General features: G+C 46.8%; 1 protein-coding gene across 2 annotated transcripts in view; it reads right to left on the bottom strand.

Moving 5' to 3' along the window:
- ATP10A (ATPase phospholipid transporting 10A (putative)) overlaps positions 1 to 15,044 on the bottom strand; it is a 191,587-nt gene that overhangs the window by 12,313 nt on the left and 164,230 nt on the right. For both annotated transcript variants that reach the window (XM_063640219.1, XM_055278452.2), the window contains 3 exons: positions 11,508 to 11,692; positions 4,064 to 4,391; positions 661 to 737 (listed from right to left, as the gene is read on the bottom strand). In XM_063640219.1, the coding sequence (XP_063496289.1) occupies positions 661 to 737; positions 4,064 to 4,391; positions 11,508 to 11,692 (590 nt within the window). The remainder of the gene's footprint in view (positions 1 to 660; positions 738 to 4,063; positions 4,392 to 11,507; positions 11,693 to 15,044) is intronic.

Consider the following 15,044-nt stretch of genomic DNA (forward strand, 5'->3'; position numbering starts at 1 on the left):
AGTGAGTAAGTGGTGTCAACATCCTGGTTTTTAGAACATAGGATAAATTGTTCCCTAAAATCTCCACCAACCCAAAAATGCTGTGATTCATACTTAATCAAATGTTGGAAACTGTTGTAATACTAAATCCAAAAGAAGCACATTTTTAGTTAAGTCATTTGTTCAATGTCTGACTCCCAGACCGAGAGTGAACACAGTGGCAGAGGAAAGATGCAGAGGTGAACTTCCATGTGTGTGAGGATGGCTACATTCCACCCGTACAGTGACACCAGGCTCCACCTACATCAAAGGCATTTTTTCAAATGGTATTGCTCAGTGTTCACGGACAGTAAAAAGTGCCTGCTGGGACTGAGCCATCGAAAGCCAGACAGAAGGCGATGACTCACCTTGCCTCGCTCTGAACCACTTATTTCACAAAAATAGACTTGTGACATGGGAAGACACGCTTATTGCACACTGCTTCATAAACAGGAAGAATGGCATTCCCCCTTACCTTCCACTAGTGGCTTAGCAGCTGTATTGAGCATCAGCTATATTGAGGGCAAACCCTTTAGCCTCGTTCAATAGAGCCCAGAGGAAGTTTGGGACAGCCCACAGGGTGATAGGACAAGAGGCCAGTAGTGCCAGTTGGTCACACAGAATAGCCTGATTGGTCTTTACCTGCATACCCTCCTGGCCGGAGATTCCCACACCCACATCTGCCACCTGGATCATGCTGACATCATTGGCTCCATCACCTAGAAACACCACAGGCAAGAAGAATTGTTTGATTCTAGAAACAGCACAGAATCAAATCAATGTGCTAGATTTTCTTGGGGGTCCCCATTGAACTCAGTCCTGTGAAAGGGTCCTGGGAAAGATGGGGGGAAAAGAAGTAGAGCATCCACCCTGGGAGAATAAAGTTAAGCATTCAGAATAAGCCAGCCACACCAGAAGATGTTTCAGAAAGCGGGCTGGAGCTGAGCCACCTGGTACGCGGTGCCTGCTCTGCAGTGTCGCTCTTACATCAGTAAAGCCCGCATCCTGCTGTCTGGCACAAGGAAAGATGCTATCATCATCTTCATCATCATTAGTTACTGAACCACTCCAGCCAAGCAGCCAAGGCTACTCCCAGCCACACTTCCCCGGGCAGTTTCTAAACTAAAGGAAAGAGGTTAAATTCAGACCAGCACGTTGTGGAGCTCTTTTTTTTTGCACATGGATTGCCACAGTATTAGCCATTGTGCTCACTTTGGGGCCCTCTAGGGGTGCAGTTAAGGAGAACTTCTCTTCATTCTGTCAATTTGTTGATATAAAATGTTTAGGAACACAGAGCATAGGTCAGAGCTCTGGACACCTTCGGGGAAAGGACAGCAGAGACATAAAGTCGTTATCACTCCGTGACGGTCACCATTCTTGGAACTGGGCAGCAGAAGAGCCCAAATCAGGGCATACATCCCAAGTTGCACAAATGAGAAAAGGTGCAGATACACAAAGTTAGAATGGCTTGTAGTGTGACTACAGGATGTCTCTTCCCTGTGATTTTCTTGTTCTTTATAATGTTGAGACCAATTTTTTTTTTTTTTTTTTTTTTTGAGACGGAGTCTCGCTCTGTCACCCAGGCTGGAGTGCAGTGGCGCAATCTCGGCTCACTGCAAGCTCCGCCTCCCGGGTTCACGCCATTCTCCTGCCTCAGCCTCTCCGAGTAGCTGGGACTACAGGCGCCCACCACCACGCCCGGCTAATTTTTTGTATTTTTAGTAGAGACGGGGTTTCACTGTGGTCTCGATCTCCTGACCTCGTGATCCACCCGCCTCGGCCTCCCAAAGTGCTGGGATTACAAGCGTGAGCCACCGCGCCCGGCAGTTGAGACCAATATTAACTGATCAGTTAATATATATCAAATTTGAATTCTCTGAAGCAATAAAAATCTGTACACCTTTTCACAGAATGTCCCATTGAAAATGAGATACGGCAAAAAATGAGATATGGTATGCAACAATGCTGTCTATATTATAAACCACTGGGCACTAGGAGTAGGTCACATTGATGCTTTAACGCATTCTTTCTTTCTTTTTTCTTTTGAGACAGGGTCTCACTCTGTCACCCAGGCTAGGTGGGAGGGCAGTGGCATGATCATGGCTCACTGCAGCCTTAACCTCCTGGGCTCAAGTGATCCTCCCATTTCAGCCTCCTGAGTAGCTAGGACTACAGGTGCATGCCACCACACCCAGCCAGGTTTTGTATTTTTAGTAGAGATGGGGTTTCACCCACCATGTTGCCCCAGCAGTTTTTTTTTCTTCTTTATTTGAGACAGGGTCTCTCGCTCTATTGCCCAGGCTAGAGTGTAGTGGTGTGATCACGGTTCACTATAGCCTTGACCTCCTAGGCTCAGGTGAGACTCCCACCTCAGCCTCCCAAGTAGCTGAGACTGCAAGTGTGTGCCACCACACACAGCTAATCTTTTTTATTTTTTGTAGAGATGGGGACTCACTATGTTGCCCAGGCTGGTCTCAAACTCCTGGGCTCAAGTGATCTTCCTGCCTTGGCCTCCCAAACTGTTGAGATGACAGGTGTGAACCACGTGCCCAGCCATGCCCTAATGTTCTTATGGGTCATTACTTTCCCGTTTTCTTTTGAGATTCCATTTTTGTGTTTCCTTTTCTTTTTAATCAGCCAAGGATTTCCTTCCACTTCTTAAGGAATACCAGACACCAGTGGCTACGTGACTGAGCCGGGCCCTGGCCAGGCCAGGGAAACATCATCCACGTCTTACTGTGGCCTTTCAGGGCTGACGTTGTCCTCGTGCTCCCAGGGAGGACACTGACGCTCAGACGGGGAGGCTGGGACGGGGGTGGTGCAGGTCAGCCTGAAGACCGTTTCCAGCTCCTCAGGGAAACCTGAGGGCCACCCCAGGCACTTGAAGGCAAAGATGGCCTCAGGACAGGCCGTGGCTGTTAGGTTCCCCGGGCCTCCTGAGCATGTGCCCTGTGCCCACTCTCCTTAGCGGTTACCGGCCTCAAGATGTGTAGGGCAGAGTCCCCACGATGACCGTGTTCAGGCCAGCTCCCGCTCTCCTCACTCCCACTGTAACCCAGGCTCAACAGCGGTCTCCTCTGGCCAGGTGAGGTGCCCACTGTGAACAGGAGGCAAACCCCATGTCAACAAGCAGGGGCTGTCACAGACCTTTTGCAGAAAATACTGCCAACACTGGCTGATTGATTGGCGAGGGTACTTTATTTCTGATCCAATTCTCACCTAGGTGTAGATTCTATTTACAGGGAGGCCCAATTGTTGGCATGTAGGGATCACGGCCACCGCTTCCTTCCTGGCCCTCACCAGGAGGTGGTGCTGCTGAGCCCCTGAACCTGTGCTAGAGACTCTGGCTGCGCCAGAAGTGGGCAGAGAGGACGTCCTGGAAGGAGGCGAGTGGCCACCATCTCATCCCTGGAGAGGAGCAGACAGGGCTCTCCAGGCCAACAGCGTCTGCCAGGAAAAACCACCATGAGAGACACAGTACTGAAATAACTGGTGTAAAACTGAGCAGTGATGCGTATCTGAGGATGGACTTACTTACTCAGAAGCTTGTCCCAGAACCATCAGTGCAGCTGACAGAAAGCAGTGGGAATTCTGGTCATCAAGCCTCTGAACCCTTAGGGCGTTACAAAGCCTTGGACACCCGGAGGCTCATGGTGACCAGAAGCAGCTGCAAAGGGCCTTCTAAGTTGGCCTGGGCTAAGGCTGAGTGTGTAGTGCCCTCTGCTGTGGCCAGGACAGACTGGGACAGGCAGGTCTCTAGTGTCCTGTCTCCCGAGAAACAGGGTAAGCTCCATCTTGTTGCCGTAAAGCAGCACTGGATTACTGACCTTACAGCATGAAACTGTAAATCTGCTACTCTCTTTTGTGGCTTTCCAATGTAAACTTTACCTTCAGAACATGTTGCCTGCTCTGTCACACTGGGTGTGATTTTACACACAGAAAGAAACGTGAGGAAGTATTTTCCCATCTCGTTGTGTAGCATGGAGGGGTAGAGGAAGTTTGGGTACAGCTGGGAGGAGGTTGTCTGGCCAGCTGGGATACTCACCTATGGCCAGGGTCATGACCTTGAGCTTGCTCCGCACCAGCTTCACCACCATGCTCTTCTGCAGAGGCGTCGACCGACAGCAGAGGACGGAGCGGCACTGCTTGGCAAGGAAGAGGAATTTGTCCTCCAGGTTTTTCTCCAGAGCATAGGCCAGGCTTCTCCCATCAATCACGAGGCTGGGACTGCGGCCAGAGGCAGTGGACGTGGAGGGTGGGCAGAGAGAGGAGAACCTCATGCTCACTTTGCCCTTGGTCTTCTCAGGGACTCTCTGGAGGCCTCTGGACTGCACGTAGCTTAGGCACTGGTCTAGCAGGGCTGCACACGCCTCCTGAAAGGGACATGAGAGGACAGCGCAGTTCCCTCAGAGTCATGCCACAAACATCCCTGCCCTGGCTCAACACCTCTGGAGCTGACATCCTTCCCGGGCTCCAGGCTGCACTACCTGCCTGCCCAGAGGCCACCCTCCAGAAACTGTGAAGTTCAGCCGGAGAGGATGACTTTCCCCATAGAAGAGACTGAATTGGTGGCCGGGTGTGGTGGCTCATGCCTGTAATCCCAGCACTTTGGGAGGCCGAGGTGGGCGGATCACGAGGTCAGGAGATTGAGACCATCCTGGCTAACACTGTGAAACCCCGTCTCTACTAAAAATACAAAAAATTAGCTAGGCTTGGTGGTGGGTGCCTGTAGTCCCAGCTACTCGGGAGGCTGAGGCAGGAGAATGGCATGAACCTGGGAGGCGGAGCTTGCAGTGAGCCGAGATTGCACCACTACACTCCAGCCTGGGCAACAGAGCGAGACTCCATCTCAAAAAAAAAAAAAAAAGAGACTGAACTGATCTAGGTTTCTCTAAGATCTTACTTGATCGCCCGTGATACAGTGCAGATGTTGGAGTAGACCATCTTCACTTTGGAAGGCTGGACTGTATTATTGTGAAATTGTTGGATAGTTAGACTGAAGGCCCTCCATGTACTTCTTGATAGTTCTTGGAGGCCCTTACCTAACCCGCCAAAAACCAACTGCAGGACACAAAGCTCTGCAAAAGGCTTTGTTATGATTAGCCCCTAAAGAAATGCAATTTTCCGTATTCTCCCTAAGTTCTCCAATACCGCCAGGAAAACAAAAAAAAAAGCACAGTTACGGAGGCTTTTAATAGGCAAAACTTGATCTGGATTCCAGAGAAAGGAGGAAAATCTACGGTGGTAGCAGCACTAGGGATCAGGGGCAGGAGCTGGAGGCACAGGAGGGACCACGGTCTCCAGGAACAAACACGCTCAGGGGAGCCTGAGCAGCTCCCGATCCTCTGCAGACGGTGAGTCTGCTGGGTCAGGGACCAGTGCCCTGCAACATAACATGGAAATTCAGCTGTGTTCAACACACGCTTACTGAGGATCCTTTGTATTCAGAAAATGAAGCCAGACTAGAGAAAAGAAGACTGAAAAGACAGTTACTGCCATAGGGGCAACAGACAGTTGATGCACACACACTCATGGCTGCAGCAAATCACCAACCAGGATGTGCGAAAGTGTGGAGATGGACAGGAGAGGGAGAGCTTTGCTTCCAGGGCATGGGGTGGGATACGGCAGTAACTGGGGAAGGCCTTGAGGAGAATGCGGGATGCCATCGCAGGAACTCCACGAGCTCCCTGGACTCGCACAGCAGTGGAGACTCCGCCCTCATCCTGCTGCTCCCACTGACTGTAGCCGGCACGTGGGCAGGACGCATAGGCTCACTACTGCGGAGCCCTGAGAGTGAGTAGCAGCCGACGGACTGGGAGAGGAGACAAGTGTGCTAAAGACACTGAATGGGTGGTGAGTATGTCACTGTTACTCTGGTAGCCCCTGGCTTAGCCCAAGGCACCAGGGAACCTGGACGTGGGCTCCAAGGCAGGGACAGAGAGAGCTCCAGGAGACACCTTCTAGCTCTGGCTTGAGGAGTGAAAAAGGGGTTCCCAATGCTCTGAGAAGATGAGGAAGTCTCCAATTTTATTTATTCTTTTTCTTCTATTATTTTGAACTCAGTCCCAGGTAATTTTGCTACCGTGGCTGTGCAGGAATGGCAGTGGCAGAACCTTCTGCTGCCACAGACTCCAAGGGAGCTGCACCCTCCTTTCCATCAGAGCCTGTGGTGCTGTCTTCTATTCTGCCCCCACTTGGCGCTGGACGCAGGGGAAGGGCAGGAAATATGGGAAGAAGGTGACACACTCCAGCTTTCCTGCCAGAAGACTGAAAAGGCGATTCTTGGGGAACCAGAAGGCACTGGAAAAATTGTAAAGAAAGAGAAGCTTGGCTAACTGACCCCATAATGTTGTTTATGAATTCCTGGGCTCACCCATAACAAAGCCTTTGAGAGGCAAACTGCAACAGACTGCCACCCAAGTTCCAAGGTGACCTCTGGAGGGCAAAAATGCAAGACTAGGTCTTACAAACATATCTGCCTTTGAAACCAACACCCAGAGCTCACAGCCCAAACCCCACAGGGTTGATCACCTGCTTAAAAAAATCCACATTCTCCATAGAAATTAAAAATGGCTAGTGTCATAACATAATATTTGAAATGCCCATGATACAATCCAAAACTTCTTAGCATATAAAGAACCAGGAAAATCTTAACTCTGTGGAAAAAGACAATCCACAGAAGCCAACATCAGGATGACACGGACACTGACATTATCGAGAAAGACGAGAACAGCCATTACCCAAATGTTCCAAGAAGTAAGATTGAACATGCTGGAAATGAACAGAGAGACAGAAAGTCTTGGCCAAAAAGAAGGAAGATATTTTGGAGAACCAAATAGAAATTTTAGACAAAAATACATTAACTGAAATAAAAAGCTCACTGGATTCTAAATCATCTATGTAGATACTCTGCCCTCAAGGAGAAAACTATAACACTCCTTACCTGTGAGCTGTGCACAGTGACTTCCTTCGGAAGAATTCAGTATGGGAAGAGGCAAACAGTACAGCGAATAAACCTGACAATCACAAGGCCAACCCCAACAGTGACATGGTGTTGACAGCATGTGCCCTTGATAGGATATGATGAAAATGGCGCTTCATCTCTGTGGCTGTCCTCCCTAAAACCCTTAGCTCCACTTTAGTGATAAGAAACACTTCAGACAAATCTCAATATAGGGGCATTCTACAAAATACCTGGCCAGCACTCTTCAAAGTGGTCAAAATGATTAAAAATAAAGAAAGTTTAGAAGTGTCACAGTGAAGAAGAGTGTAAGGAGGCATGATGACTAAATGTAATGTGGTGTTCTGGATGGGACCACGGAACAGAAAAAGGACACTAGGTAAAAACTAAGGCAATATATGGACTTTAGAAAGTAATAATGTATCAGCATTGGCTCCTTAATGTAATGAACGTACTAGGCTAATGTAAGATCAGTAACAGAATAAATTATGTATGGCATATATGAGAAATAAGTCTGTACTATCCTCACAGTTTTTCTCTAAATTTGAAACAATTCTATATATAAAGTTTATTTTTAAAAACTCTCTGGATGGGCTCAATGGCAGAATAGACATGACCAAGGAAAGAGCCAGTGAAGATCCGCTTTCACTTAATTAATAGTAAATATATTTTCTCTTCCTTAAGATTTTCTTAACTTTATTTCTCTAGCTTACTTTATTGTAAGAATACAGCATATAATACATACAATACACAAAATAGGTGGTAATTGACTAGTTGTTATCAGTAAGGCTTCTGGTCAACAGTAGGCTATGAGTAGTTAAGTTTTTGGGGAGTCAAAAGTTATTTGTGGATTTTTGACTACACAGAGGGATTGGTATCCCTAACCCCTATGTGTTCAAGGGTCAACTGTACTATAAACAGATGGAAAATAAAAATTTAAAAATACTACTTACGAAACCTACAAAAAACGTTGTACAGATGGTCCCTGACTTACAATGGTTCAACTTACAAATTTTCAACTTTTGGATGGGTTTATTGGGGTATTAAATACATTTTCAACTTATGATATTTTTGACCTATGATGGGTTTATTGGGATATAACCCCATCATAAGTTGAGGAGCATAGGTGCTTGGGTATGTATCTAACAAAACATATGATGTGTATGCTGAAAACTATAAAATGCTGATAAAAGACATAAAACAAGACCTAAAAAATGTAGAGATATACCATGTTTACAGAATGGAAGATCAACATAATAAAAATATCAATGCTTCCCAAATTGATTTATAAATTTAACAAAATTCAAATAAAAGTTCCAGCAGGAATTTCTGTACAGAAAAATTAATTTAAAATTCATATATGAAGGCCACAAATAAGATGACTAGCCAAAACAATTTTGAAATAGAATAAAGTTGGAGGAATAACACTACCAATTTTTAAGACTTATAAAAAGCTACAGTAATCAAACTACTACAATGAATCAATACACATCGTATTGGTGAAGGGACAGACAAACAAATGAATGGAACAGAACAGAAAGTCTAGAAACAGACCCACACAAATACAACTAACTGATTTTTGACAAAGACGCTTTCAACCAAAAAAGACGCTTTCAACAAATGGCACTGAAGGAACTGGGCAGCCACATGTGGAAAGATGAAGTTTAACCTAACAATCACACCTTTCATGAAATGTGACCCAAAATGGACTGCATCTATAGATAAAATGTTAACGTGTAACACTTTTAGAATAAAACATAGGAGAAAATATTCATAATTAGGCACATCTTAGACATGACACCAAATGCATGATTCATAAAATTAAAAAAAAAATGACCAATCAGACCAGGCACAGTGGCTCAAGTCTGTAATCTCAGCACTTTGAGAGGCCGAGGCAGGATGATCATTTGAGTTCAGGATTTTGACACCAGCCTGGGCAATGTGGGGGCATCACATCTCTTAAAAAAATAAAAAATTAGCCAGGTATGCTTGTGCGCTCCTGTGGTCCCAGGTACCAGGGATGCTGAGGCAGGAGGATCTCTTGAGCCTGGGAGGTTGAGGCTGTAGTGAGTTGCGATGGCACCACTGCACTCCAGCCTGGGTAACAGAGTGAGACCTCATCTCCAAAAAAACAAAATAATAAAATAAAAGTTAAATTTAACAAGAATAAAAATTTATCAAAACTAAAAGCTTTTGTGAAAGACAATATTAAAAAATAAAGAAGATAGGGATGAAATATATGCAAATCATATAGCCAACAAAGGACTTACATACAGAAAAGGAATTCTCAAAACTGAACATTAAGATGAGTTCGTGTCCTTTGTAGGGACATGGATGAAACTGGAAAACATCATTCTCAGTAAACTATCGCAAGGACAAAAAACCAAACACCGCATGTTCTCACTCATAGGTGGGAATTGAACAATGAGAACTCATGGACACAGGAAGAGGAACATCACACTCCGGGGACTGTTGTGGGGTGGGGGGAGGGGGGAGGGACAGCATTAGGAGATATACCTAATGCTAAATGACGAATTAATGGGTGCAGGAAATCAACATGGCACATGGATACATATGTAACAAACCTGCACATTGTGCACATGTACCCTAAAACCTAAAGTATAATAATAAAAAAAAAAGAAAACAACTCAATTAGAAAATGGAAAAATACTTGACTAGACAATTCATCCAAGAGGATATCTGAATGGAAAATAAGCACATGAGAAGATGTTCAACTTCATTAGACACTAGTGAAATGCAAATTAAAACCATAACAAGATACCACTACACACCCATTAGAGGGGCTAGCAGAAAAAAATCAATGACAATGCGAAGTGCTGGAAAAGACACTGAGCAAAGTAATACAGCACTTTGAAAAGCAGGCTGGTATCTGGCAGCTTCTCATAAACTTAGACACACTCACATCTGACCTAGGTATTTAAAGAAATGAAAACATGTTCACACAAAAACCTGTACACACACATTTGTAGAAGTGCTGTTTATGATTGTCAACAACCAGAAACAACTAAAACGTTCTTCACTGAGTGAATGGATATGCAAAATCTGGTGTTAGTGGATATTACTCAGCATCGAGGAGAAATATACTACTGATTCATGCAACAACTCAGGTGAATCTCAAAGGTGTTACGCTGAGTGAAAGAAGCCAGGGTCTGAAAGTTACACACTGGAGTATTCTGTTTACTTGACATCTGGAAAAGACAACACTGTAGTTCTGGAGAACAGATCGGCGGCCTCCAGAGGTTAGAAAAGGAAGGAAGTTACAATTGCACAGGGGTAGCACGGCAGACTTTCTGGGGATGATGGAACCCTCCTGGACAGTGGATAGGGTGGTGGTTATACAGATCTATGCATGTGTTAAAATTCATGTAAGTGTATAACCAAAAAAAAAAAAAAGCCAATTTAACTATATGCTAATTATAAATAAATAAATAAATAAATAAATAAATAAATAAAAGCAATGACCAGGTCATCAGGTCAACCTTTAGCATAAATTCCCAAACTTTCTTGGAGAAAGAGGTCACTTAAAAAAATAAAAAGGCCCTGGTGAAGGCGCAGGCTCTGAAGCAGGATGACCTTTCGTAGATGTGAGAGGAAGGGGGCATCCCGGCCAGCATGGCCGTGAAGAAAGGACTGAGAATGGTGGGAATCTGGATCTTAGAATCCAATGGAACAAGGTGCGAGGGTCACAATGGCGTCTGTACAATGTGGACAACGGGGCTTAGCAGGCAGCCTTTCCTACACTTACAGATGGAGTGAGAGGCCCTAGAGGCCAGGAGATGAGTGGGGGCTGCTGCAATAACTCACGGAGCAGGAATGCTCCCACCAATGCCATCTCAGAAAGGGACACTCCCAAGCGACAAAGTCCCAAGGTCCTGACAGCTGATGGTGCAGGTGTGGACCTAACAGGGGCTGGGGGGAGTCTGAGTGTGAGCCCCAGAGAGGCTGTGGTGGCCTTGGCCATACTGGGGAGGAGCAGATCAGCCACAGCAAGACGGTTCCCTGCTCCATTCAAGAAGTCTGAAAGCCAGCGCAAGAAGTTTTGAGTGGAAACTCTTGTGAGGACTCAGAGTCCAGACCAGGGCAGTATATGAAGTAGCTGCTCCCCATAGACTTGGGGATTTAAACAGACACATCCGACTGGATAAAGAAATCCTCAGTGCCTGCAATGGTCCTGAGGTGGTCAGTGCTAAATGGACCACTGCCCTGGCTCCACTGTGGAAGCACATGGGACCTCATGAGAAAGTTCTTTGAAGACTTGGACAGTATGTCAGGAGAAAGCAGGCTGAACTTTGTATTAATAAAGCCCAGATGTGCATTCCTTTGGTACTAAGAAATTCCAGCAAACTTCACCTCTTCCAAGGCAATAACATGCACGTCCTAAACCCGAACGCAGAGGGTGAAGTCCTTCTCACAGCAGCTGCCAGGAACATGAGTCTCTGCCAAGGGGGCCACGATAAACATGGGCCACCCCAGGGGAAGGAAGCAGAGCCACTTGAAACCCACCTACCTGGGACGTGGCGTTCAGGGTGATGACCTCCTCGTCGTGGTCCAGCAGTTTGCAGGCATATGCAATGTTGACGGCTGTTTCTTGTTTGTCACCAGTGAGAACCCAAATCTGCAGGCCCGCTTGACGCAATTTAGAAATAGTTTCAGGGACTCCGTCCTGCAGGTGATCTTCAATCCCAGTGGCACCTGGTCAAATGCACAGCAGTGTGAGCGAACTCGCTTCTCACGTGACCCGCAATCCTGCTGGGGTGCAAATGGCATGCACCAGATACACCAAAGGCAGGCACTGGTACAGCCCCTGTTGCCTGGGCCTTGCCCGGGGCTGGGCTGCCAGTTGTCTGCCATGTAGTGACAGGAAGTCCCTTGTGGAACCATTTCAGGACAGTGGTGGACGCTTTTGACAGCTCTGTTGATGTGACTCAGTCGAGAGTGCGTAGGAATAACTGTGAGTCACTGAGCATAATTATGTGTACTTACACCAAAGTACCTCAACTTTTTTCTAACTTGTAACTTTACAGATAACCTGAAAGCAAAGCGTATGGGAAGGTGTTGGGAATGACGATATTTGGAGGGATAAAAATATAGTCTTAAAAACTGCCCACGCCATACAAAGCTTCTGGTCAATGAAATTCAGAATGTCCAGTCTCAACAATGCTTATTACTAGTCACTATAGAAACAGACTTCACAGGCAAGCCCATTATTTCTTGAAACCAAGATTATCCTAAATATGCTTTTTCTGCAAACACAAAGAAATCGAGAGGCAGGTTTTGCCTTTTTGGTCTCAGTATGTTGGGAAAAATCTACTACTGACTGCGGAAATGTGCTTAGGCCTGCCTCAGATTTTTTTTTTTTTTTTTTTTTTAAGATCTGTTTACATCTTGATGAGATAGTTTCTGTCTTCCGCACTCTGGAAGTGAGCTGCAGCCCCCGGTCCCTGGGTTTGAGCCCTGAGTGAGGCTCCGTTACTGCGCTACACCATGCTGTGCCCTGTGCTGGGATGCTGCTATGGACTGAGCGTTTGTGTCCCCCAGATCCGTAGGAGGGAGCGCTAATCCCCAGTGTGGTAGTATTAGGATGTGGGGCCTGCAGGAGGTAATTAAGTTCAGATGAGGTCATGAGGATGGGGCTCCCGTGATGGGATCAGTGTCCTTATAAAAAGAGGCACTGGGGCCGGGCGCGGTGGCTCACGCCTATAATCCCAGCACGAGATCGTGGCGGGCGGGTCACTTGAGGTCAGGAGCTCCAGACCAACCTGGTCAACGTGGTGAAACCCCATCTTTACTAAAAGCACAAAAATTAGCTGGGCATGGTGGTGGGCGCATGTAGTCTCAGCTGCTCAGGAGGCTGAGGCAGAATTGCTTGAACCCAGGAGGTGGAGGTTGCAGTGAGCTGAGATCACGCCACTGCACTCCAGCCTGGGTGACAGAGTGAGACTCTGCCTCAAAATAAATAAATAAATAAATAAATAAATAAATAAATAAATAAATAAACAAACAAACAAACAGGCATTGGAGAGGTGATTTCTCAATCTCCCTGTCATGTGAGGGCACCACAACAAGGCGGCCATCTGCAAACCAGGAGGTTTGCGAGCTGTTAGGGCCTTGATCTTGGACTTTCAGCCCCCAAAACTGTGAGAAGTAAATGTCTGTGGCTTAAGTCCCCAGTCTGTGGTACTGCATGACAGCAGAACAAATGAACTAAGCCACCCTTATCCCTTCTTCTAGAATGACGGGATGGCAGGCATGGGCAGGGGAAGGTAGAACTGAGGTAAACATACAAGTGTACATTTCTTAAATATTCCTTTGATGCACTTTCACAAGTCATATACCAGTGTCACCAGCCCTGAGTTCAGGGGGCAGAACATCACCAGTTCCCCAGAAGCCCCCATCAGGGGCAAGTGGCTGATCTACTGTCTTCCAGCTCATGCAGCCTGAGCCTGGCTCCCATGTGGGGGATGTACCGGAAGGTGATGTGGGAACTTGGGGAGGGTCCAGAAAGGAGGAGGGAACATTGCACCCATGCTGCACTCTGCTCTGAGCCTTACAACCTGAGTCCCCTGGGAAGACCACGCAGCGTGTGGAGCTTAAGACCTGCTCAGGAAGAAAGCCAGGTCACGCTCTGAGCACATCCCCAGCCACCCGGGAGCCGGGAGGGCATCTGACCTTAGCTTTGCTCCCCCACCCTGGCCCTTGGGCTCTAGCAGGGGGACAGACTGTGTGTGGCCCGAGTCCCTGGCTCATCCTGAGTGTCACTTGTACTGTCACAGGTTCCTTGATGTCTGGGGAAGACAGAGGGATGGTCTTGCCTTCCTCTGTGTGTTCATAGTAATTCATTCCTACTTAATGATAGTAATAATGATTATAGAGTAAGCCTAATAATGGCTAACCTTGATGGATTACTGACAATTTGCCAGGATAACGCTTCCACCAGAGTGCTTGAAACATAACCCAAGCAGTTGCCCACTCCTCTCTAAATGGCAACTTCCTGCCTCAAGGACCTTGTGCCTCCCACCTTTGTATCCCAGCTGCTGAGCTAGAGTCCCTCAGTCAAATGTCTGCCAAGAAAGAAAGCAGGGAAGGCCTTGCCGGCAACTCCAGTACAGAGGGTGTCTGCTGTTTCACAGGGAAAAGTTAACACCTTGAAAACAGACCCTCCTTAGTTCAGGAGCTAATTGGTCAAACTCATGGGCCTCCCACTGGGTCACCCCACCAACACTCACCTTTATAAGGTGTGAGCCTGAGTCAGGTGCAGAATAGCATTGAACTGAAAAAAGGAGTTATGGAAGGGACCCCCACCTCAGCATGAAACATGGCAGAGGAAAGAGTGCCTGCAGAGAGCAGCCTTTCAAGATGATTTGGGGCACAGTGGCTTTCTTCAGATTTCCAAGGTACTTGTTTGTGATGTAATTTATGTGACTGAGTAAATGCCACTGTCTTTATGACCTGACCCTCCGGAAGGCCTGGCATTTCTGAGTATCATAACACAGGAGTTGGTAGTGTGCCGAGCCCAGCGTCACTGTGCTTGGTGCCACACAGCTCTGAATGGGAGGGGAAAGGATTTCACCAACGAGGAAGTTTTAGACATTTAGAGAAACTAGCAAGGACGCCGGGGAAAACGAGCAAGAGTATCCTTTGAATTTAGGTTCCTGCCCAGACAATTAAGGAAAAGAAAATTTCAAGAGCATGGAGAGAATGGAGATCCTTTCTGCTGAAGATAATTATGTATGGTTCTCTGATGCTATTTAAGATAAGCACCTGGGCCTGGTGCAGGGGCACATGCCTGTAATCCCAGCACTTAGGCAGGCTGAGGCAGGAGGATCATGTTAAACCAGGAGTTCGAGACAAGCCTGAGTGAGACCCCGTCTCTACCAAAAAAAGTAAAAATTCATATGGGCTTGGTGGCACACGCCTGTGGTCCCAGCTACTCAGGAGGCTGAGGCGGGAGGATCACTAGAGCCCAGAAATTTGAGCTCACAATGTGCTGTGATCGCACCACTGCACTCCAGCCCAGGTGACAGAGAGAGACCCTGTCTCAAAG

The sequence above is a fragment of the Symphalangus syndactylus genome, chromosome 5 (assembly GCF_028878055.3).
Source record: "Symphalangus syndactylus isolate Jambi chromosome 5, NHGRI_mSymSyn1-v2.1_pri, whole genome shotgun sequence".
In the NCBI taxonomy this organism is placed as follows: domain Eukaryota; kingdom Metazoa; phylum Chordata; class Mammalia; order Primates; family Hylobatidae; genus Symphalangus; species Symphalangus syndactylus.